The 26,304-nt window shown below is 44.4% G+C and overlaps 1 protein-coding gene across 1 annotated transcript in view; it reads left to right on the top strand.

Annotated features, from left to right (window-relative positions):
* Positions 1-211: 211 nt before the first annotated feature.
* Ank3 (ankyrin 3) overlaps positions 212-26,304 on the top strand; it is a 612,404-nt gene continuing 586,311 nt past the window's right edge. Inside the window, exon 1 of the mRNA XM_076557014.1 lies at positions 212-419. Coding sequence (XP_076413129.1) covers positions 363-419 — 57 coding nt within the window. The 5' untranslated portion in view covers positions 212-362. The remainder of the gene's footprint in view (positions 420-26,304) is intronic.

Below are 26,304 nucleotides of genomic sequence, written 5' to 3'. Positions count from 1 at the left end.
TCTCCGGATCTTCCTCGAACGCCGGGGCGTCTCAAGGCCACCCAGCCCTGGGTGTCCCCGGGACCCTGCGGAGGACGCAGCACTGGGCATGCTCGGGCGGCTGCGGGCCGGGCGGGTCGCCGCGCCTCCACCTGGCTGGCCCGCCCCCCGCGAGCTGGCCGCACAGCACCTGGCGGCGCCCGGCAAGGGGAGGAGACGGCGCGGGGCGGCGCTGCGCATTCCCGAGCAGCGGCCCAACTTCCCCCCCACACCCCTCAACTTTCCTCCCGGGGGTGAAGTTCCTGGATTGAGGGGGGTGAGGAGGCGCCGACCCGGGCGCAGAGCCGAGTTCCTGGAAGGAGCAGCTCGCGGGTCCCCACAGCATGGCCTGCTCCGGCACGTCGTCCCCCGTGGGCACGGGGAGCCCCGATCCTCAGCAGGTGAGCCCCCCACCTGTGGCTGCCTCTCTCCTTCCACCAACCTCCGCGGCGATGATGGGCTGGGGCTGGGATCCCGGGAGATCAGGAGACACGGGGACGATGAGGGAGACGTGTGTTCCTGCAGAGGGGGCCGGGGACGCCGGGGAGGGGACCCTGTCTCATCGCCGGGTCTCGCTGCTCCCAGACGGTGTGGACCAGGGTTTGGCTCCTGCCCGGAGCGCGGGCTCTTAGCGGGCGCCGCAGCCCCAGCGTCCCCGGGGAGGAGGGAGGCAAGGACCCTGGGCTTCTGCTCCGAACATTTGGGCAGCAAAAGCAACTCCGGGCGCGGGGCTCCGGGCGGGCCCAGCTGCGTCTGGCGTCTTTGGGTTTCGTGTTCACCGCCATGCCGAACTTGCCCGAGGACACGAGCCGCGTCCGCTGCACCTTTAACGGGGGAAGTCACCTGGCTGGGAAAGTTAACCTTCAGTTAGGTTTTCTTTCTTTTTTTCCTCTTTGAAGGTGAGTCGAGAGACTTAGTGGGGAGCGGAAAGGGGGCAAGGCAGCATGCTTTCGAAACTGAGGCGTAAAAATGCAGAGCCCTCAGGTATGGTAGCAGTGCCAAGGGGCGGCCCGAGGTGGGTTCTCCCCCGCCCCCCATCTCTGGCATCCCGGAGCAACTGTGCCAAGAAAAAAAAAAAAAAAAAAAAAAAAAAAAAACAACGGTAGCTTCCCGTCTCTTTCCTGCCGCCCCACAGCCGGGGCTTCTCTAAGGCCTGAGGCTGTCAGCTTTGTAGGCACAGAATAGGGTGATGCGTGTGCATGGAATGCATACTGAAGGGGACCCAAGAAACCATAGCTATCCTGGGAGGGGAGGAGAGTGGGGGCTGGGCGCGGGGGGGGGCGTGTCAGGAGGAGGAAGATACCTCTTTCGCTTACCGTTTGAGACTAAAAATAAAAATCTGTGTGTATTCGTGATCTACTTTAGGAAAACGACAAATACTACATTTTTAAAAGCACACCTTGGATCAGATGGCTCGAAACATTGGTTTACCTAGCTTCACATCTGTTAGCCCATTCCTGTCTGGAGCTTCACACCCCTCCCCACAGAAGCTCCCAGGAATCTAGAACGCTTAAAAAGACGCTCCAATCTTCTCAAAGTGTGTGCGTGTGTGAGTGTGTGTGCATTTTCTTGCAGTCTGATTCTGAGTTTTGAGTTTGTTTGTTGGAGAGTTAAGTGTGGCCTGTCTAAATTTGGAAGTGGTCACGTTCTCAGGGAAGCAGTATCCTAACTCCCTAGGGCTTACATCGGTTCTCACTGCAGGAGGTGGCCAGTCCAGGTAGGCTTCTCTAGGGAGCATGAGCGTGAGCGAGGCAGGCTCAGGGTGGAGGCAGACTGCTGCCCCAGCACTTCAGGCCTCTGTAGAATCTGCTGACATGGGCTCAACTCACTGCACCCCTAAAGAAGCACATGCTCTATCCTGGAAGGGAATGTAAAGTTAAACCACCCCTGAAACATCACAATCCTGGCACCTCGAGCGACTCATGGGTAGAGCTCCAGGTTCTCTTCATTCAATCAGCTGAGGGTGAAGAAGTGAGCTGTGTGTCTAGATCGTAGTTGACTGGTAGCTTGTGATGTTTCTCGTGGATCTTTTTGTTAAGTCACATATAAATACATTTCCTAATCTGTGCATTGTGTGTTGGGCTCCACGCTCACAGTGGGGAGACAGGTCCTCTGTTTGGGGATCCAGGGAAACGCTGAATTCTGAGTCTGTTTGCATTTCTGTGGGGTGGCTCTATCAGCACTGTGGTTTTTCTTTATTCGGGACCTGGTTGTATTTCCTTTCACAGTGACTCATTAGGCCGGTGAGTTCTGATAACTGAAAAGAATATGATCTGTTTCTAGGTGATTTTCCCCATATAGATCATCTTTAAATAGTCAATGGTTTAAGACAATCCACTAAAAAATCTTTTACACGGGTGTCTGTTTGCTGGCCCGAGAATAAACTCAGGTGTTGGTCCTTGCCCTCCACCTTGTCTGAGACAGGATCTCCTGTTTGTGGCGGTGCATACCAGGCTGGTTGCCCCCCTGAGTTTAAGGGCATTCTCCTGACTCCACCTCCCATCTGACCTTAGGAGAGCTGGGATAACAGATGTGCATCACCGTGTCTAGTTTTACCTATGCTCTTGGGATTTGGACTCAGCTCAGACTTGCACAGCCAGCATTTTACCCACTGGGCTCTCTTCCTAGCCTTCAAGTGTTCCATTTTTATGCACAAATTGCATGCACCCCCTTATACACCGTGCTATTGTGATTGTGGGAAACGATACAATCTAAAATGGAGTGCGTGGGACATCCTGGCCTATAAATGACATTTTTGTTTATTTAAATAAACCGGTGGACATTGATGAAAATGACTGCCTAGTTCTTTTACATGAGAGTCATTCTGAGCTTGAAAAATACAATCAAATACACCTGGATGTCTTTTGGCCTTGCTACAGTTTCCCCAAACTCCACTTAATTAAAACTTAGTCTTCTGAAAGAACCAAGGTTACTAATGACCTTGGCCAGGCCTAATGTGACCTTCCCCAGGTGTGTTACCTGGGCTGTTCCTGTGTTTCTGATCTTGGCTCTTCCCAGGGTGAATGCCAGTGACAGGCTGGTTTAACACTAAAGGGACAAGAGCAATGGGGCTTTTTTTTTTTTTTTTTTTTTTTTTTAGATTTATTTATTATGTATACAGTGTTCTGCATGCACGTATCCCTGCAGGCCAGAAGAGGGCACCAGATCTCACTACAGATGGTTGTGATCCACCATGTGGTTGCTGGGAGTTGAACTCAGGACCTTTGGAAGAGCAAGCAGTGATCTTAACCTCTGAGCCATCTCTCCAGCCCCGCAACAGGGCCTTTTAATTGCAGTTTTTCCTGTTTATCCAATATCAAGTGAAAACACTTTTCAAATATTAAATTGCATTCTATCTATTTTAGAGACCCCTCTTTCACCCCCAGGCAAGGTCATGCATGCTTTGGATCCCAGACTAACCTGAACTTGTTATCCTCCTGCCTCAGCCTCCTGAAAACTAGGATTGTGAAAATATGTATATCCCATGGCTGACATTATATATGTTTTGAAATTTTTGTGATATTGTCTACTTTTGAGGAGGCCTTTTTTTTGTTTTTGTTTTTTTGCCATGTTGGGGATCAAGCTCAGGGTCTTTCACATGCTAATCCTGAGCTCTACAGGGCTTTTGGCCCCATCCTAGGAATGTTGAAGCCCAGTTAGTTGGGGACTGGAAGTATTATTAGAATTAAGGGTAGCCTCTCTTTGAGGATACTGTGTATTTTTCCCCAACTGGACTCTAAAGACATGGGTAACATCTCGGGAATCCTCAGTTCTGCTGGAAGCCACCTTGGACACTTGCCTCAGCATGCTGGAGTGTGGGCAAACTTCCAGGGGATTCATCTACTCAAAGGGACAAAGATTTTTCCCCCCAGGAATCACTCAGGCTCTTGTTCAACCAGGCACAAATGATAGAAATATGAAATTAGCAATAATAATTCTTGAATATTTTTAAGGAATTAACCCTCAGCTTCCTGTCTGGAGACATCCCATGGGGATTACTTTCCAAATGTCTTAGGATAGTCAAGAGACCAACAACCAATGAGATTTATGTTTTCAGCTCTGACTGGGTAGGTAGAATCTGTGAGCAATCCTAGATGATATGACCTTTAAGACATGAAGTAAGTTTTCTGTCATTTCTTGGATCAGACAAACTCCTGCTACTTCCAGATAATTCTAAGGCGAGTAGGCTCCTGGAGAGCCAGTGTGAGCATGCACTTTGGACTTGACCTGCAGGAGAAAGAGGCAGAACCAGAGTTAATTCGGGTACTGTTGTAGACTGAAGGATGTGGGCTGCTTGCTGCTCTGGAAATGCTGTTTCCAAGAGAACTGTGGTGACTCACCAGCAGCTGGTGTGCCCCTTTAGTATCCAGCAGAATTCCTGTACGGGGCCTCTTTTCTTTACCTTTAAAGCAGGTACATCTAGAGGTAAAATCGGCTCAACATTCAGTCATGACTAAAATTGGGTCACGTGTTATATGTCTTATGGTGATATTTTATTTGTATTCAAATATTATTTGTATGTTAATAAATAAAGTTGCCCAGGGGTCAGAGCTATTAGCAAGTCATAGGAAAGCAGGGCAGTGGTGGCGTATGCTTGTAATCCCAGCACTTGGTAGGCAGAGCTAGGTAAGTCTCTGTGTGTTCAGGGATACAGCCAGTACTGGATACACATGCCTTTAATCTCAATACCAATCAATAGAACACCTGGAGGTCTATACAGACAAGCCGTGATGAGGCGGTCATGTGGTTGGGTTTACAACCAATGAGAAGGCAGAACAGAAACACTATAAAAAGACAGACACACAGGAAGTAGCTCTGGTTCGGAGAGGTAGGACCACTGCAGGAGGAAGGGTAAGGTTTTTAGCTCTTAGCTCTGACCTCTTGGCTTTCTTCTTTGCATTGGTTATGTGTTTCTTATTTAATAAGACGGTTGGTTACATCTACAATGTCTGTTTGTTTTGATAATGTAGTTAAGAGCCAGAAATGTTATCAGTCCTTAATCAAACAATCAATTAAATAAATGTTGAGAGGGTATAAAAGGGGAAACATTTCTTGTCTCCTTCATGTCCCCCATTCTTTTGCATATCTCTTCATCCTTAGCTATCTGGGAGAAAGTTTCATTTTCAAAGTCCCAAGCTCATTTTTATTTTATTTTATATATTTATTTTTATTTTTGTTTTTACTTTTATTTTAATACATACATATATATATATATATATATATATATATATATATATATATATAGACAGTTTCTCTGTATAATTTTGGTGCCTATCCTGGATCTCGCTCTGTAGACCAGGCTGGCCTTGAACTCACAGAGATCCGCCTGGCTCTGCTCCCCTCCCCCCACCACCACCACAGTGCTGGGATCAAAGGCATGTGCCACCACTGCCCGACCCCAAGCTCATTTTTTCCTTGTCTTTTTGTTGTTGTTTGTTTCTCTCCTCCTTTTCCTCCTCTCCCTTCCCTTCCCCTCCCCTCCCTCTTCTCTCTGAGGGGGCGGGCAGGATAGAAACCATCCTCATAGGAACTAAAGAACCCTAACTGAACCACAAAGACAGCAGGAATCCGACTTCTAATATTCGTAAGTTCTCATAGCTGTCATGTAGAAACCCTCCCGTGTTAGCACTTTGTATCGGTCCCACAGCACCCGTGACAGGTACCCGAAGTGTACGGAATTAAGGCAAGGTTCAGGGATTCCTGCTCCTTCTGAGCCGGTTACTGGCAAAGCCTTGTGGGACTGGGGAAGTCACCAGGCAGCCCCCATCTGTTGCCTGTGAAAGCACTGGCCAGGGCAGCTCACCTGGGAAACACACTGGCCTTAGTTGTCAGGCTAAGTGCTTCTTTGTGACCCAGAAGTTTCCATTTCCACGGGTGGGTACAGGATGTGTTAGAGGTCCCCAGGGACTGAGTCCAAGATCTCTCTCCATTGTGGGGAGTGGAGGCAGGGATGGAGGGTGGAGTCAGTTCTCTCCTTCCCCCTTTCTGTGGATGCTGGAGATTGAAGGCAGGTCATCAGGCTTGCAGAGTAAGTGGTTTTACATACTGAGTCATATTGCTAGGCCAATAATGGGAGGTGAAGGACGGAACTTGGATGGGAGAAGGAGAGGAAGATGGCAGATACACATGGTGAAGTTTTCCTTATTAGAGGAAGCAAGGCTCCTGTGTGGCTCTTAAGAAAATGGCACTGGATGAAGAAAGTAAGAGGGCAGGGCTATAAGTATTAGATTGTGTGTGTGAATTAAAAATTCATGTGTCTAAGCCGGGCAAGGTGGTGCATACATATACTTGTACCTACTAGAGAGGCTAAGGCAGGAGATTGCTAGCTCCCAAGAGTGAGGCTAGCCCGATGTATTAGTCAGAGTCTTCTAAGGGACCAGAACTTATAGAATATATAGGGGTTTACTAGAATGGCTTACAGGCTGTGGTCCAGCTAGTCCAACAATGGCTGTCTACCACTGGAAGGTCCAAGAATCCAGGAGTTGTTTTGTCCATGAGTCTCAGCTCGTCTTCACTGTACACCAGAAGCCTGAAGAAGCAGTGAAGGGACCAGTATTGGCACAAGACACCCCAAGACCAAATTCTCAGCACAAAGGAGATTTATTCGCCCCAGAGGGGCAAAGGGCAGGGAATAAGAGACAAAGACAGGAGATAGAGGGCAGGGAGAAGGGGAACGGAGCAAGGGAGAGGGGGTATTTGTCCCAGGGGACAAAGGACTGCCTCTGGATAGAGAGGAGACAGACTTGACCCATAGGCAAAAGGCAGTTTATAAAGGGAAAAGGGAAAACTCACGTGTTCGTATGAGGTGGTTAATTTTCATTGGGCATGTTAATTAGATGAGCCAAAGGGGGCTTTTGATTGCTGGGCTTCAATACTTTGATAGCTGGACCTTGGTAGTCAGCCTCAGGAGGAGGAAGTGGCCAAATAAGGGAATAGACCTTGGTGGCTAGCTTTAGGAATGTAATCTTCATGGTTTTTAGCAAGGCAGAGGGAATGGGGGAGAAGGGCAAGGCCTGTCAGAGCCATGTCTGCCATGCTTGGGCTGGTAGAGGCCCTTCAAGTAGGTTGTAATGCCATTGAATGGATTTGCCAGTGAGAGTGAGAGCAAGCCGGCAAAGAGAACAGGCTTCCTTCTTCCACGTCCTTTAAATATAGGCTGTCAGCGGAAAGGGTGGCCCAGATTAAAGGGGGGGGGGGTGTCTTCCTACCTCGGAAGATCTGGATTAGATGGATCTTCCCACCTCAAAGTGATCCATATCGAAAGTGGGGCTTTCCCACTTCAAATGATTTAATTAAGAAAAAAAAAAAAATCCCTCACAGGTGTGCCCAGCCGCTTGGGTTTTAGTTCATTATAGATGTAGTCAAGTTGACAACCGAGAAGAGCCATCGCACCTGGGTTACACAGTGAGGCTCTGAACTATGTTAGTTCCTTGTTATTTTTGTAGTTTGGATAATCCAGCTTGATTAGCCTTTGGCACTACTGTGTTTTATAGAATTAGAAAGGCGGTTTACTAAATATTTAATTAAAAAATTAATTTTTTTTTGTTTAAATTTCCACTTGGGCTTAAGAGGTACTGAGTATCCTATTGCATCACAGGTTGTGTTCTGTATGCACATTCTTCCTTTTTTATTTTATTTTTTTAGAAGTCCAGGCTGATCTTGGATTTATTGTATAGTTGAAGATGACCTTGAGCAACAACTTTTTCTTCTTCTTCTCCTCCTCTTCCTCCTCTTTTGTTTGCTTTTGAGATGTGTGCCTACTAGCAAGTCATGGGGAGCAAGCCAGTAAGCAGCACCCCACTACGGCCTGTGCATCAGCTCCTGCCTTTAGGTTCCTGCCCTGTTAGAATTCCTGTCCTGGCTTCCTTCAATGATGTATTACAATATGGAATTGTGAGCCAAAAAAACCTCTTTTCTCCCTAGCTTCCTTTTTGGTCACGGTGTTTCATCACAGCTATAGAAACCCTAGCTAAGACAAGTTGGTACTGGGATAGTGGAAGATTGCTATGACAGACTTGATCATGTTGTTTTGGGGAGGACTGTGGCAGGACTTCGGAAGTTTGGACTAGAAGAGCCATTGAGGATTGAGAGCTGTGTAGGCTGTTGTTGTTCTGTAGGAGCTTGGGAGGTAAGAATGTTGAGACCGGTGCAGACAGTGGAGGCCTGGCTTGGGAAGTTTCAGAGGGAAGTTTAAAGACTTAATCAGGCCCATTTGTTATTATGAATTAAATTTCCGTGGTTGCGGTTAGCTGGGGCTGAAGAATCCGCTGTGATTAACAAGATGCCAGTATCATTAAAGTGAAACCTTTGCTTTGCTGGGATACTCAATTCTGATTGGCTAGGGCTGTGAAATTAGCAGTGATTAAGAAGAGACCAACATCGTTGAGGTGAAATCTTCTGGGAAGTGTTCCCTGAAAGCGTACAGAACACTCTCGAGTTCCAGGGGTGGCCAAGGCTGTATACCTCATGCTGACAGCCGAATTTTGATAGTATAAGAGTGCCCTGGGGGGTACTGGTTTTGAAGGTATGAAGTAGTCATGGGGAGCAGCTGAGGCTTGGCACTGTGAGAGGCCACTGGTGAAGGTGCAGTGTAGCCTCGGTGACAGTCAAAGGCCCAGGACTGAAGGGGGTCATGCAGATAAATTGAGGCTTGGCACCATGAGGAGAGCCCAGGAGAGGCTATTGGTGAAAGTGCAGTTGCAGCAGGAGACCCAGCATTTTGGAGATGCCCGTATCATGGGATGACCACCAAGAACAGCAGCAGAGGTAGAACGAAGCTGCCCAGCCTTAGAAGACGGGGGCCGTGTGTGCTGCAGAGGGTGGAGCCAGAGAGGTGACCCCAGCCCCTTGGGAGGAGCCCAGAAGATGGTGAGCGAATCCTAGACTTCGAAGAATCTTGAGTTACTCACACTTGGGGAGTTTGATTGTGCTTTGATTTGATTGTGACTGTGCTGGGTACTTCCCTTTTGAAGTATGAAAGTTTTTCATTTTTGATTGTACAGGAGACCACGGTTGAGAGACTTTGAATTTTAAAAGATTTAGATTTGATTGGCTATTTTAAAGAGATATTAAACTTTTAATGTGTTTGAATTTGTAAAGACTGTGGGGTGTTTTTTTTTTTTTGTTTGTTTGTTTTTGTTTTTGTTTTTTTCGAGACAGGATTTCTCTGTGTAGTTTTGGAACCTGTCCTGGCTCTTGCTCTGTAGACCAGGCTGGCCTCGAACTCACAGAGATCCGCCTGGCCTCAAGCACTATTTTTAAAACACTGAAGTACTGTCCTCCTGGTTTCACTAATGACCAAGTCTGAGCTATGTAGACCAGGTTGACCTTGAACTCAGAGATCTGCCTGCCTTTGTCTCCCGAATGCTGGGATTAAAGGTGTGCCACCACTGCCTGGCAGGTGATGCATTTGTGTGTCAAGTTGACAAGGGGCCAATTGTGTGAGTTAGTTTTATGTCAACTTGAAAAGTCATCTGAGAAGAGGGAACATCAATTAAGAAAATGCCTCCATAAGATCGGGTTGTAGGCAGGGCTGTAAGGCAAAGCATTTTCTTAACTAGTGATGGGGGCAGCCCATTGTGGATGGGGCCATTCCTGGGCTAGTGGTCCTGGGTTCTTTAAGATAGCAGGGTGAGCAAGCCAATAAGCAGCACTCCTCAATGGCCTCTGCATCAGCTCCTGCCCTCTAGGTTCCTGCCCTGTGTGAGTTCCTGTCCTGACTTCTTTAATGATGGACTATAATATGGAAGTATGAGCCAAATAAACCCTTTCTTCCCTAACTTGCTTTTTGGTCATGGTGTTTCATCACAGCAATAGAAACCCTCACTAAGAGTGTGGAATTGTGATTAGCTAATTTATTTGATTGAGATTGCTTACAGTTTGCTCATACTGCTGTGTGTGGATGATTTTTTTAAATGTATTTAACAAATGTATCACTCTTTTCAGAATAACATCTGTACCATTAAACTATTTAGGAAGTACCATCTTTAGTTAATCATTAATCAGAGACTTTAAAATTTTTGCTTAAAAATTTGTGTTCTCAATCTCACTGAGGTTTTAGCAATGTGAACTCTCTCTCTCTTCTCTCTCTCTCTCTCTGTGCGTGTGTGTGCATGTGTGTGCGTGCGTGCGTGTGTGCGTGTGTGTGTGTGTGTGTGTGTGTGTGTGTGTGTGTGTGTGTGATGCTGTGTCTGAGACCTAAGACTTTTGCATGGCAGGCAATACTCTGCCTCTGAGCTTTTTCTCCGGCCTGCCTTGCACCTGCATTCTTTGTCGTATTGGCTGCATCAGGAGGCTGTGCTTTCTTAGTCTACTGGGTCAGGCTCCCAGGTACATAATCTGGGATTCAAATCTCCTCATAGCTCCACTCTTCATTGCAATCTGCCCCGATTTCTGAGCTCCTTTTGGGCAGAAGGTATGTGGCTGAGATTCAGAAAGATGATAACTGAAGTCTCTATTGAGTGGCTCCCAGCATGACAGATGATCAGCTTCTGAAGAACTGTGCAATGAATTGTCCCCTGAGTTGCAATTCCTTCTGTGGTGGCATCTGCAGATACTTGCCCCCAAATGGTTATTACGGTTTGCACATGAAGAGTCTCCAGGCTCTGAAATCCCCCCACCCCCACTGTGCTGGAGCTGTCCATCAAAGCTGCTACATGGCATCTTGTAGAACCTCCCAGGGAATGAGTGTGACTGGAAGTGGATGGAGACTCCAGAGTGTGAGTGAATGCGAGATGCTTATTCATGCAGTTTCCGGAAGAAGCCCTCTATCTGTTTGTGGGTTAATATCCTGTACCCCAGTTAGGAATCTGAGTCATTAGTGAGGCCTTGCCTCAGCCTCATGAAGTAAACATCCTCTTAATTCTTCCTGGGAAGCGCTCTTCAGTCCTTGTGCTTTGGCTTAGGGATTTCTCTTTCCCTTGAGCTATTAGATCAGTTATTTCAAATGCTTCCTTCCTTCCTTCCACCGTAATGGTTGATATTGACTGTCCACATGACAACATCCAGAACCACCTAGGAGACAAACCTCTGGGCATGTTTGTAAGGAAGATTTTTAGATTCAATTAATGATGGTAGGAAGACCTTCCCTGAGTGTGACGGACAGTGAGTGATACCGTCTTGTACCAAATATAAAAGGAAAAGCAAGATTAGCCCCACCATCTGCCGATATGTTTCCAGACTTAGAAGCGATGTGATTGGCTGCCTCGTGCTTCTGCTGCCGTGCCGTGTGCCGTGTGCGAGGGCTGTGATGGCTAATCTTCATCGCCAACTTGCATACTTGGGAAGAGGGAACCTTTGTTGAAGAATTGCCTCCATTGGATGGGCCCCTGCGCATGCTCTGTGGCTTTTTCCTGATTTCTAATTAATGGAGGAGGGTCCAGCCCACTGTGGGGAGTGTCATTCCTAGGGAGGCACGCCTGGACGGGATATGAAAAGCTAGCTAGCCACGAGCCTGGGAGCAAGTCAGTCAGCAGGCCTCCTCTGTGCTTCCAGATCTTGCTCTGAGTACCTGCCTTAGCTCCCTCCCTTCAGGGATGGACTGTAAGACCAAGAATTCCTTTCCTTCCTGAGGTGGTTGAATCTGTGTCTTGTCAAAATGACAAGAGAAAGCAAACATGGACACGTGCCTTCCCTCCATGATGGACTACCCCTCCAGCCTCCACAACCCCCCCCCCCATGCGCTACAATGTTCTGACCCCTGGCAGTCCTTTAGACCCACCTTACATGCCCTCTTCCTGGCAGCCTTTACTCACCTTTTCCAGTATTTTAGTATTTCCTAACAGCCTTCTCTTGTGGTATTTGGTGTGTGTTGCTGGAATGACTCATTTGCCCTGTCTTCTAGGGACAGCAGGGCACACTTAATGCTCTCCTCTTTTTAAAAATTATTTAATCTATTTATTTGAAACAGAGTCTCACTGTTGCCCTAGCTGGTCTGGAACTGGCTATGTAGACTGAGCTGGCCTCAAGCTTACAGTCACATACATGCCTCTACCTTCAGAATGCTGGGACTAAAGGTGTGCACCACCACACCCAAACTAAGTCATTAACTATTGGACAGCATTTATAGATGTAGTCTCATTGGGACAGTGTCGAAGTCCTTTTGAGCTTTAAGAACCTTAAAAATTCAACCTGAATCAATTGAAGATATACCATTTGGAAAATAGGGTAGAAATCTGCTAACAGTGTGTGTAAGTGTGACGTTGGGCTCTCATTGTGACTGTGCCTTGGGCAGGTGAGATTTGCTCCTCCAAGAGCCATCTCATCGTTAAACAAAGATGCAAAGCTCAGATTGCTGATTTTTACTCTGAGTGAGTATCTGTGTTAATATATGTTAATGAGATGCATTTCCGCTGTTTATTACCTTGGTAAGAAGGCTCTGTTCTTATGAAGTCTCTGCCAGAGAACATTAGATTCTTTTGTCTGAGCTTCCTTCTCTGCTCCTGGGTTGGTTTCTTTATGTTTAATCATGAAGTGGTGGCAATTTTTCCAGCTCTTTCTCTGAGGTGGTTTCCAGTTAGAGATTCTTACAGAAAAAAAAAAAAAATCATTTGACCATTTGATGATAAAACAAAGCGAATCCGTTCTTCCTGCCTTCGAGAGGTAGCAGCCTGAGTCTGATGACAAAAGAGATTTCACGTGGGAGGCAAACGGCACCCCAGGCTTCTCCTCACAGCTCCAGATCGGGGGGGCTCTGTCCTCCCGATAAATGAAGTGTAGAAGGGCACAGCATTGCACACGACAGTGCGATTCAAGTCAAAAAATGTGTAGGAAATATCGTTTGCAGTGTGACAGGGTGCTGGTTCAAGGATGCCAGTGTGCAAGGGGTCCTTACACGTGGAGGACAGGACTGATGCACAGGAAGAATGATCCTGGGGAAGGAAGTGTGTGCCTCAGAGAGGGGGGAGAGAAACTGGCTGATAGCACAGGAAAGGATGTTAAATCACACACACACACACACACACACACACACACACACACACACACACACCCTCCCACGCATTGCTATCCCAAGTGACCATTTGTGCAATGTTTTCTGGTGGTGAACTTGGATGTATTATTTATCTACTGACACGGAATAAAAACATCCCTGCCCTTTGCTCCAGTTTTGGGGACCTTCTGCTGCAGAAGTAAAGAGAGATTTTGAAGGATGTTGATTCCAGCCATGCTTTTAAAAGTCAAGACACTGGAAACAAACATCTTAATAGGACTCGGGGAATGTACTGTTTACTTTATTATGTCGAACGTGGTAAAGACAATCTAAAAATTGAGAGATGTGTGGTAAAGCGGAAGGATGGTCCTCAGTTATTTTTTTAAGAGAAAAGCAAAGTAATGGGTATAAGGCACAACGATTTTGAGAACAAAAAGAGAAAACAAAGCCTGATATTTGAGTGTAGGATTGTTGTCAGCCGGTTTTTCTTAGGGTGATAGAATTTTGGGGACAGGGTGAAATTAATGTTTTCCTTTCTGCTTAGTTTTATGTGTTAAACTGAGCATGCATTTTGTAATAAAGTCCAATAAACCAAAAGAATTCTGATGGAACACAACCTAGTCACTTGGGAAGAGGGAACCCCAACAGGACAATTGCTCTGATCAGATTGGCCTCTGGTAACACTGTGGGGGCATTTTCTTGATTGCTAATTGACGAACGAGGGCCCAGCCCACTGTGGGCAGTACCATCCCTAACCAGGTGGATCTGGACTTTATTAGAAAGCTAGCAAAGTGAGCAGGAGTCCTCCGTGGTCTCTGCTTTAGTGCCCGCTTAAGGTCCCTGAAGGATGGATTCCCTTAAGGTTGGATTGTGACCTGGAAGTGTAACTTTGCTTAGTGTTTTATCACAGCAACAGAGTTAAACAAGATCAAACAACAGTTGGCTGTTCTTTTGGCTAACATTTACTCACATACATTTTTGTACCATCATCCCTGTTTATTTGGTATCACATTTAGAAGGTCAAGGCAGCCCACCCTCTCTGTTGTGCTAGCCTGTGTTTACAGAAGTCTTATCAGTGCTAGTTAAAATTCTCGGTGACTGTGCGCATGCTCACGAGTTCCACGTGGAACTGGACCGCAGCATAAAAAACTCTTGTTCACATCTTGTTAGTGCAGTCGTGTGCCTGAAGGGGTAGAATGAATGCTTTTGGGGAACCTCTATTCCATGCTTAATATTGGGGTGTCCACATTCTCATTCTTTTTCATTCCAGGCATGTAAACTATTCCTTTCAGTGACTTCTCCACTTTGTTGGCTTTTAGCCATGGTTTCTTGTGCCCTATGCTGACATAAAACTTTCCACATAGGCGAGAATCCTCTTGAAGTTTTGACGTTGGAGCCTCCGCTCCATGACTGTTGAGATCACAGGTGTGCATCACACACCTAGTTTAGGTGGGACTAGGGGTGGAGTCGGGGCTTTGTGCAAGCTGGGTAAGCACCCCACCAAGTGAGCTGCGTCTCGAACACCCTCTTCTGTTTTTAATGCTTTCCCCAAAATTTAAGTTTAAATTTCAAAATAATGGTCTTTTTTCTTCCCCCAAAATATTATACTGATAAATCAGAAACAGTTAAGTAAACAGCAAACAAAACTGATTCTTCTGCCGCTAAAACAACAATAGCCATGCGCGTGTCACCTAATTGATGCCAATCTCTCCATCTTTTGGTAACTTTCTACTAAGCCACACATTGCAGGTATTTCCCACAGGGAACTAATGAAAGAGGAGAGTTTTAAAAAGTCAGGCAGATTCAGGTGTCCATCACTAGATCTCGCTGACTTCCATCTCCATGTTCTCTTCTGGAAAATGGTGGTACTCAACAGCCCTCACTTCCCAAAGGCTCTTTGCAAGCATGGAGTTGAAAGGTTGGAGCTCCGTTCACAGTAGGGACTTTCTATCCCTAGGTCCTTAAACACTTCTCGTATATTTGTTACTGTTTCTCGTTACATACAGTCTGTGTTTCATGCAAGATGAACCCTTTTCTGACCTGTTACTGGCACCAAAGGGCCAGGCTGCTCCCAGATGAAGGGGATACTGTGGGGTGTTGGCCACATAGGACTCCTTAATATTGTTCTAAAGGAGGGATGAATCCCCCAACTCACCAGAGCCCAGATACATATAACTATGGTTTTGAAGTGCTGCACACATCAAAGAGTGTGTGCATTTTATGCTCCCTTTATTTCATGAGTAAAACATCTTCTTTTGGAGAGGGTCTGCAGGTTTAAAGTTTACCTCTTTTCATTGCCTCCAAGTGCATCAGGCTTATTTTGAGATATTGTTACACTATGTAGAACTCCTTGAGTCATTTAGATTGGGCTTCTCATTGTCCCTCATATTGGTGCTTTTCTGTCCCGTTAAGGCATGAGTTCCTATTTAAAGTGATTTTCTAGTAGTTGAGGTTTCTTCTTTAATCTTTACGCTTTACATTTTGTTCTTATTCAGTTATTTAAAAAGATGTATTTTATTTCTTACTTATGTGTATGTGTGCATGTGTGTATGTACACACCATGTGCATGCAGAAAACCACAGAGGTCAGAAGAGGGTGTTGTATCCCCTAGAGTTGGAGTTAGAGGCAGTTGTGAACTTCCATATGGACGTTAAGACCTGAATCCAGGTCATCTGCAAGAACATCCAGTGCTCTTAACCCTGTGCTCTCTCCCCAGCCCAGAGTTTCTGCTTTTTAATTTGGATATTTAGAAACTTCATGTTTAGGATAATTTGTCATTTTGCTACTGTTTACTATTTACTGTCCTTATTCTTTGTCCTAATTTGTATTAACTTCACTTTTTTTTTCTTTTTCTTTTTTTGTTTTTTTTTTTTGAGACAGGGTTTCTCCCTATAGCCTTAGCTGTCCTGGAACTCACTCTTCAGACCAGGCTGGCCTCAGACTCAGAGATTACCTACCTCTGCCTTCTGAGTGCTAAGATTAAAGGTGTGCACCACCACCACCCAGCTCTTTTTCTTTTCTTTTCCTTCCTTCATTTCTTTATATATATACATTTTTTTTTGGCTGTCCTGGAACTCACTCTGTAGCCCAGGCTGATCTCAAACTCACAGAGATCCTCCTGCCTCTGCTTCCCAAATACTGGAGTTAAAGGCATGTGCCATCACCACCCCACTTGATATTGTTTTCTTAATTCACTCCACTTTCAGATGCTGTGGTTTGGATATTAACAGCTCTCCCCCTCCATCCAGCCCATCCAGTTCTGGTTTTTCCTCAGGATAACACTGTTGGGAGGTAATGAGTCCTTTGGAAAACTGGGCTTGGTCAAGGTGATGGGAATTGTGCTGTTTTGTGAACTGTTTTCTCCCCCTCTCCTGCCTCAGGGACCTTTGCTCTTTTTTGAACTTACTCAATGCTGTGTTGGTTCACCACAGCTTCCCAAGCATGGGCCAATTCATCACTGGCCGTGATGCCCCAACAGTGAGTCAAAAGCAATCCTTTTATCTGTGTAAGTTATCTCAGGTATTTTGTTATACGATAGAAATCTGAGTAGCACAAATTTTTATTATTTTTCCAATTCCCTCTATTTCTGTTTGTCTGAGAAAGTCTTTATTTATTATGCCTTGTTTGTTTTGAGATGGGATCTTACCACATAACTGATTGGACTGGAAGTCTCTATAGAGACCAGGCCCACCTCGAACTCACAGAGATCTACCTACCACTGCCTCCTGAACATTGAACATTCAATGGCATGCACTACGATGCTCAGCTGTAATTCTAATTTGTACCCCTCTTATGTAAAGTGTTTGCCTTGGCTTAGGATGTACCTCAGGGGAGGGAGACATTTGGTACTTAGTCTACTGAGTTCTCTGAGCTTCCTGGATCTGTAGCTTTCTGTCTATCATTAAATTAAAAGAAAGATAATCTCAGTTGTTATTTCTTGAAATATTTGTGTCCTTTTTCTCCTGGTATTCTCCTACCATTATGTCTATGTGAGGCCTTTATGGTTATATCACACTTAAAAAATTTCTTGCCCATTTTTCCATTCTTAAAAATTTCTACAGATATCTTCAAACTCAGCTTCCCTTTTTTTTTTTATTCAGTTTTCTGACGAGTCCACAGGAGTATTCCTAATCGCAGTCACAGTGTGCCTTCTAGCCTTTTAGCCATTTCGTTTTGATTCCTTTTAGTGTTTCTCTGTCCTCACTTCCATTAGCCATTTCTTCCTTCATTTCTTCATGCTTCTCGCCTCTGTTCTTAGACCGCAATTGTATGGGATAACTTGATTGGGCTACAGGATGCTCAGGTAGCTGGCCAGAGGTTATTTCCGGCCATGCCTCTTACGGTGTTTGTGCAGGAGAACCCTGTTTGTGCTTAGTGATGCTGCTTCCCACGTAGGAGCAGCACCCACGGACTGTCCCGTGGGACTAGTGCTGTGTCGGATGTACCCCAGAAGTCCTTGCTTTCTCTGACACCACGGCCTTCTTCCACATCTTCCACCAGTTCAGAGGAGAACAAAACAACAGGCTTTATTTTTTTCTCCCTCTCAGCTGATTAACCTTGATGTTTGCCATCTTTCTTTGTTCAGTTCACTAAATGTCAGTCTTATCTTTTTGAAGAATTAACCCCTTTTCCCACTGATACTTTTGTATCTTTCTGACTATTTTTATTTGTTTGTTTGTTTATTTACTTTTTTGGTTTTCCAAGACAGGGTTTCTCTGTGTGGTTTTGGGGCCTGTCCTGGATCTCACTCTGTAGACCAGGCTGGCCTCGAACCCACAGAGATCGCCGAGCTCTGCCTTCCGAGTGCTGGGACTAAAGGCGTGCACCACCACTGCCCGGCTGTATCTTTCTTTTAGACTATATTTTGTTCATCTCTGTTCTGATATTTATTATTTCTTTCCTGCTGATTTGTGGTTTGGTTTGCTCCTGTTTTCCTAGACCTTCAGGAGAACCACTGTTTTCTGATTTTTCAATGCAGGTACTCAGCACTATTGCTTCTTCTCTTAGAACCACGTTGGCCATACCCTAAAGCTTTTGATAAGTTGTGTTTCAGCTTTCACTTGATTCCAGGAATTTCCAGTTTCCTCCCTCCTTTCTTTAGTGACCCACAGATCATTTAAGAGTGCATTGCTCAATCTCCCTTTTTGCCTAATATCGAGGGTTTTTTTCTGTTATGATCTGATCATGTAGAAAAAAAATTCTCTTTCCTTTTTTGTTGTATTTAAGACATGCCATATGGTCCAAAATGTGATCTAGTTGAGCAAAAGTTCCATAGGCTACTGAGAAGAATGTGTATTCCACAGTATCAAATGGAATATCCTGTAGATATCTGTTGAATCCATATGATCTCTGGTGCAGTTTAACTCTGAAGTTTTCTTGTTGATTTTTTTTTGTCTGATTTGTCCACTGATGTGTGTGGGGGTATTGAAATCCCCCTCTTATCATTGTATCTAGACTCATCTGAACCTTATAACCATTTGAACTTTCTAAAAATAGAACTAAGTACACCAATATTGCATACATATATGTTTACAATTGTTCCATCTCCTTGATGTATTGATCTCTTTACTAATATGCAGTCACATGTTTTATCTGTTCAGGCTCATTTTTATTGTGAGGTCTACTTTCTCAAATGCGAGTGTGGTTATTCCTACTTGTTCCTGGTTTCTGTTTGCTTAGTATATTGACTTCCATCCTTTTCTTTCAGTCCATGTATGTCTTTGCCAGTGAAGTGTTTCTTACAGACAGCAAACAGTTGGATCTTGCTTTTTGGTGCAATCATGAGTCCACATCTTTGAACTGGAGGGTTGAGATCAGTTATACTTACGATTATTACTAAAAGGGTTTTACTGAGTCTACTACTTTTGTTGATGGTTTTCCTAGTTGACTTAAATATTGCTTAGTTTTGGCTCAGCGGTTAAGAGCTCTTGCTCAGAGGACATGAGTTCAGATCTAGAACCTGTGCCATGTTGTGTGATATTTTGTTTGTGCTGTGACAAATAAAGCTTGCTTGGAGTCAGAGGACGGAGCTAGCTACTAGTTAACCATAGAGGTTTGGAGGACTGTAGAGAGAGGAACAGGAAGTGGTAAGGCTGGGCTGAAACCCCTAATCAAGGTGCTGGGAATTGAACCTAGGACCTCTGAAAGAGCAGCCAGTGCTCTTAGCTGCTAAGCTATCTCTCCAGCCCCTTGTCCATGGTTTTAAAAATCTGGTTGTAATAGGTTTCTATCCTGACTTTGATCTCCTATTTTCTTAAATGCTGTGGTTTATAAGTGTTCTTGGTAGCTAATAGGCACTTATTTAAAATTATCTCACTTATTTTTGCTGGGCACATAATTATGATTCCATTACTTGGGAGGCTAAGGTAGGATGAACATCAGTTTGAGGCCAGCCTGGGCTACACAGTGAGATTTTTGTCTCAAAGCAAAACATGAAATAAAACAACAAGCCAAAATGATCTTAGCTATTTTTATTCTTTAAAAAACCTCCGAGGGACAATTTCTCAGTGTAGTATGAGCAATTCTGTTTTGATTTTCATTGGGGTTATTTTAAATCCATAGATTAATTGTGGGGAGAATTGGCCCAGGAGAAAATGTTCACTTAGAATCTTTTCTCTGTTTATAGATAGGGTTGCCCTGCTGTTTCCTCTGTGTTGTCTGTATTTGCTTATTGAGTCTCATTTTTCAGGTTTGGAGCAGTTGTGGTTAATTGGAGTCCGGTGTTCTTCGAAGCTTTTCTCTTGCAGCTTGTGCTAGGTTTCATAGCCTTGTCTAGCTCCTCACCTAAGGGAATCCTCATCTATCTTTGCAGCTTGTCTAATCTGCTCTCAGTTCCCCAGGATGTCATTCTAGGGTCTCCTTTCCCGTTGCAAACAACACTGGACATCTGGAATCAAATGCAAATGCCTTTTAGGTCGCCTGAAGTTCTTACCAAACCTTTCTTACCAGTGAGGTCATTTCTATTAAACAAACAGATCTTGAGCCAATGCCAGCCACTTGAGTATACATTAAAGCCTCTTGGAATGGAGTTGCTTTAGTTACTGGGCCCTTTATTTATCAAGGGAAGTGAAGGGTTTGACATCAAACACCTCTCCTGCTTTACACTGGCTTTTTGAGAGGTGTTTGGCTCTCATTCTTTGTTAACAGGACCCACTTGCCTGAATAGCACCCATCTCTGAATTTCTGCACTCAGGAAAAGTAAGGGTGAACTACTGAGGTTAACTGGCCTGTTCGTTCTTCAGGGTAGTAGAACTTTCTTTGTGTTTCCTAGAAGCAGTTGTGGCCTCTCTCAGTGGATAGAGCATCCATCTCCATATCCCCGTGACAGCTTGGAATGTTCTTGCTGAGAAAAATATAAGACACATTCCCATGCTAGGACATGAACACTCATTTCCTAGTAACCAAGGAAGAGTCTTTAAAAAATGCTGCACCCCCTCCTTAACCCAAGGTTTTGCTCTTCTTTCTGGTGATACAGTGTAATGAAGAGAGTATTGGCCACAGTGAGGGCTGCTGTGCACACCAGTACTCCCTGACTTCCAAGACAGCGATGATCATACTTCTCTCTAGTTATTACTGTTCTTTATCCTGATTCACATCTATTTTCACCCTGTGTGACACTTTGATAGACAGTTCTGTTGGTTAGAATGAACTAAATCTATCAAGAAAAAAAAAAAAAGAAGAAGAATGGCACAGAGCTGAGAAGTAGCCAGACATGATGGCATGTCCATGCGTTGTAGAGCTAAATTTATCGGATATAAGTCAGACACCCACTTCCTCCCTCCCTCAGTCATTTACTCTTCCATAAATGTCTCCAGGTGATTGCAGGGTGCAGCCAGGAGCATGGGCATGGAGCTGGAGACGCGGGTTGTAGTTGTGGCTTGCCCATGTATATCCTTTGAGCCTGAACATTAAGTTGCAACCAGGGCTGAAGCTTCCGGAAACCAAATAAACAAGAATAAAGGACTCAGAACAAGACAGAAGGCAGGTGATCTGATGGATCTTACCCTTTATACATGGTCAACAGACGTCACACAAATTTCTAGTGAAGTTACAAAATGGAGATTTTTTGTTTGTTTGTTTTGTTTTGAAGGCAACCCTGCTTATGAAATGTCTTCCAAATGACTCTCAAGGCCATGTTTCTGGTCCGCCTCCCCTTTTGGATTAAAAACAGTACTGCAATCTGCCACATGTTGAGGTGACATGGCTTCATGACCACCAATCATTCATTCAATGTCATCAGGTTGCTGGCTTCTCTTTCCTACTGTGTTACTGATCAAGATCCCTGTGTACCTGACCAAAGTTGACAACTGTCCAGACAGTGTCGGATCATTTCAGTGCTGTGCCGGCTAGTTTTTATGTCAACTTGACACAAGCTCGGGTCAGCTGAGGGGAGAGGGAACCTCAGCTGAGAAAATGCTCCCACCATATTGACATGTGGGCAAGCCTGTGGTTCATTTTCTTTGTTGATGATTGATGTAGGAGGACTTAGATCACTGTGGGTAGGGTTGCCTCTGGGCTATTAGTCCTGGGTGCTATAAGAAAGCAGGCCGAGCAAGCCATGAGGAGCAAGTCAGTAAGCATCCCTAACCCACACATAGCCTCGGCATCACTCCCCGCCTCCAGATTCCTCCCCTGTTTGAGATCCTACCCTGACTTGGCTCAGCAATGGAGTATGACCTGACAGCCATATACTAAAATAAATCCTTCTCTTCCCAAGTTGTTTATGGTCATGGTGCTTTTCCACAGTACCAACATGCATTTTACCTTGCAGTTTCTAATGGTCAGATATACCATCTGTCATTTATTTTATATTAATTTCTAAATGAGTATTGTACCACCACCACCACCACCACCATTAACTGATGTAAAACACAATTCTCAGGAGAGTTATCCTTGTCTTAAATTTAGCAGAGAGGTTCAGTGGGGGAGTCTGGAGTAGAACCTGAGGTACCTGACTGGAGCTGCATGTGCTTTAGCAAGGCCTGAGACTACTGTGGCTTCTAGAAAATGATTTTGTGACCTTTACATTTGACATGCTGTCTAATCTCCCCAAGCCTTTGTTTTCTCACTTGGAATGCAGCCATGATAATGGTTATCTTCAGGGACACGTTCTCCCTCCCCACCCTCCTTTTTTGGCTCATCCCTTCCTGTCATCATCACCTGAGTGTGATGAGTCATCTTCATTGTAGGTGTGTTTGGATTAAGAAACAACCTTGGGCATCCAGTAAGATCTGCCTTGAATGTGGGTGGGTGTTGTGGAATATTAGTTGAAGATATGTTACATTGGTTCATGCTGTGGAATATTTGTTTAATGATGGAAAGATGTGTTGCATTCTTTTTTCTTTTTCTTTTTTCTTTTCTTTCTTTCTTTCTTTTCTTTTTTTTTGGTTTTTTTTTTCGAGACAGGGTTTCTCTGTGTAGCTTTGCGCCTTTCCTGGAACTCACTTTGTAGCCCAGGCTGGCCTCGAACTCACAGAGATCCGCCTGCCTCTGCCTCCCGAGTGCTGGGATTAAAGGCGTGCACCACCACCGCCCTGCCATATTGCATTTGTTTAACTCTGTGAAGCTGTGCTACTTTGCCTGTCTAAAACACCTGATTGATCTAATAAAGAACTGAACAGCCAATAGCTAATCAGGAGACAGGATAGGCAGGGCTGGCAGGCAGAGAGAATAAATAGTAGCCATTTAGGAAGAAGATCTAGGAGCAAGAAGAGGAGGAGAAGAGGGCTCCAGGATCCAGTCACCCAGCTATACAGCAAGCCACAGAGTAAGAAGTAAAGAAAGGTATATAGAATAGAGAAAGATTAAAAACCCAGAGGCAAAAGGTAGATGGGATGATTTAAGTTAAGAAAAGCTGTCTAGAAATAAGCCAAGCTAAGGCTGGGCATTCATAAGAAAGAATAAGCCTTCTTGTGATTAGTGGGAGCTGGGTGGGAGGGGGTGGGAGCCCCCCCCCCAAAGAACAAAAGAACCAAAAGAGTAAAAAATAACCAACTACAGGTGGGACCGTCTAGACTCCCCTGGCTCTGCTCCCTGCTCCACCCAGATGTAAGCCAACAACCACCACCATGGAAGACAGCTGCTCCTGTCACCCTGCCTTTTCTACAAGGATAGGCTGTGCTCGAATACTGTGAGCCTAGATAAGACTCCTTCACCCCATAAGATACATTTGATCACAACAAGGAGGAGAGTAGCATATGTCCCAGCTAGTTGTCTGCCGTGTGCTGGAGAGAGAACAGTCCTTGCCTCTGCTCCATGGAACTATAATTTAGAGGGCTACCTGGAACTTGGTGACACAGGCAATGAACATACATGATACATACATAGATGTATGATGCTGTCAGAGGCCATACAAAGAGGCCTTGAGCTTGGAAGCTACATGGGAAAGAGTATTTCTGGGAGCTCTGGTCTGTAGCTTTTCCCATGTGACTTTCCATGTCCAAGTTCTCATGCTGGCTTAGGGACATGGCCGGTGTGTCCTCTTCTGCATGTCAGATATGACTGAAAGGGAACAGCAGAACTGCCATTTGTTAACATCTGAAAATTAATTTCTGTTCTAAAACCCCGACTGTCCCAATTGTGCCTTTTTTGTTTGGTTTTGTTTTTCCGAGACAGGGTTTCTCTGTGTAGCCCTGGCTGTCCTGGATCTCGCTCTGTTGACCAGGCTGGCCTCGAACTCAGAGAGATTCACCTCTGCCTCCCCAGTGCTGGGTTTAAAGGCGTGTGCCACCACTGCCCAGCCCAATTGTGTCTCAGTATTCAGTAGCCACATATGTTGAACAACACAGAATAAGAGAACGGATGTTTTGAACAGTCCATTTCAGTGTCTGTGATAGCTCTTGTATGTTCTGAGAATGGGTGCTGGGTATATGGTCTAGAAGATAAAACTGGAGACGTTTTCTAAGTTTTTTCCCCCTGTGGTTGTTTTGTTTTGTTTTTTGGTTTTTCAAGACAGGATTTCTCTGCATAACCCTGGCTGTCCTCGAACTCGCTCTGTAGACCAGGCTGGCCTTGAACTCAGAGATCTGCCTGCCTTTGCCTCCTGAGTGCTGGGATTAAAGCCATGTGCCGGACACTGTCCAGCAATTTTTTTGTATTCTAAAGAAAAGTAAGTCATGCTTGGTGTATAAGCTGGATGGCAAGCCAAGTCTTGTGTTTTGTTTATGTTTTATTACTCTTATATGAACATGCATATTGTGCTTTAAAAAATGACTCCTCTTGTTTTTAAATGCTAACCCAATATTTTGAAATCTTGTCCACTTGCTGATAATGATGATTTTACTTTTTGTCTTGGAGGAGGTTGTATTGTTGGGCATTGAACTCAAGGCTTCACGCCTACTAAAAGCACACTATTCATCAAGTGACACCTCCAAACTCACTAAATTTTTTTTTAAGTATTTTATCTTTTTCCTCTGGCTTTTTTTCTGGGTAAAAATCAATATAACTGTTATTTTATTAAATGGACAATTCTCAAAAGAAGTCTTTTCAATTTACCTTCTTGTCAAATCTTGCATCTTAAAAATAAAATTTCCAGCTATACAGAGAAACCCTGTCTCAAAATAAATAAATAAATAAATAAATAAATAAATAAATAAATAAAATTTCCATAATATCTTGAAGCCCTGAAAGTTTTTTTTTTTTCCCTGAAAGCTTTTATCATTGACTTCATGTCCACGGGAAGCAAGAAGATCTTTGTAAAATTCGGGTACCTTTTCCTCAGCCTATTTCAGCCATTGTCTCCCTACCCATTGAGGCAGATCCAGCTGCTGCCAGGTTGCAGCCTCATCTCCATTTCCTCCTGACTCTGTGGCCAGGTACTGACTGTAAGTAGGGCAGGTGGAGCAGAGTTGAACAGCAAGGATAACTCTTAGGCGGTCGTGACAAAGGACCAGTAGAAGTCCGTCAGGGGCTGGCATTTGAAAGGTGGCTCACACCAGGAAGAGCCAGTGGCACTCTTTCATCCCTCTCTGTGGCTCTTTGTCTCTCTTTCAGGTTGTAGTTGAGAAAGGATTAGTTTTATCTTTGGTCTCTAGGCAAGCTTATAAGAGACAGGGTGGAACTTGAGACTCTCTGGTAAACACAATTAACTGCTTCCTTGGAAAAGCTGGTGCCTTCATTGTTCACAATTTTTAAGTCTCCCATAACCTCAGCACTAGGCTATTCCAAGTAGTGTATTTCTTTGAAAACTGGAATGGTAACATTCTCACCCTTTAAATTGGTTATTTGTGATCTATCTATCATCTATCTATCTATCTATCTATCTATCTATCTATATATATATCCACAGCCTCAAACTAGAGATTTCTTTTGATAAATTTTAAGCATTTAAACCACATCATATATTGAAAGAGAAGATTGGTGCCTTTGGATAGTAACATTGTACTGATATTTTAAAGATTTATTTATGTGAATGTGTTTATGTATGTCTATGGATGTGTGCCCATGAGTGCAGTACCCAAAGAGGCCAGAAGAGGACATCAGATACCCTGTCACTAGAGTTATAGGTGGTTGTGAGCTACCCAGTGTGGGTTGCCTGGGGAGCGAACTCAGGTGCTCTGGAAGAGTAACAAGTGCTTTTAACTTCTGATCCATCTCCCCTGCCCCTATTATACTGGTTTCAATCTAGAAAGAAGTGCTGTGTTTTTACCATGTTCTAACTACTAAGAACTGTAATTCATTTCTTCTCCTGGCTCATTCTCTGGACAGCCTTACTGTGCATGACCTGTGGAATAGGGCCAGTCAGTGCTTGCAGGAAGTGAGATGGTTTGAATGTTGCTGAGGCTTAGAAGTCATTTGCTGTTTTCTCTACACCACAGCTTCACCATTATATTCAAGGGTAGCTGGTTTCAATCAGTGTGCTAGGACCCTGTCCTTGACTGTGAACAAACGTGCAACATACAGCCCTTAATCTGTGGTACTTCTGGAGTGTTAGGCAATCACCTGCCTGTGTCCTTTCTTCATTAGAGGTTTCTGCTTCTTTTCACCCTGCATCCCCTTTCCCTGTTTTTTTTTTTTTTTTTCCATCTCACGACTGTTCATGATCCTTAATTCCTGTTAAGTATATTTAATCTGGAATTTGGAGCTTATGTTTACTAGCATTTGATGAGGTATGAGTATTAGTTTTATTATGGATTCTTCAACATAATATAAACTTACTGAATATGTCATGAAAACAAGCTGCCAAAATATATATAACACAGTTTGAATCTATTGATATAGATGTGCTGTGACTTAACATGTTAAATAATAAGCTTATATGTAAAACTAATCTGTATTTTCAAACCTAATAAGCACAAAAATACACACTTTTAAGCTGATTTCTGTTAGTTTATTACTTCCATCATGTTGAGCAAAAGTGA

Source organism: Peromyscus maniculatus, chromosome 21 (genome assembly GCF_049852395.1).
Source record: "Peromyscus maniculatus bairdii isolate BWxNUB_F1_BW_parent chromosome 21, HU_Pman_BW_mat_3.1, whole genome shotgun sequence".
NCBI classification, from domain to species: domain Eukaryota; kingdom Metazoa; phylum Chordata; class Mammalia; order Rodentia; family Cricetidae; genus Peromyscus; species Peromyscus maniculatus.
Note: the sequence above shows the minus strand (reverse complement) of the source record. Positions and strands in the feature narration are given on the sequence as shown.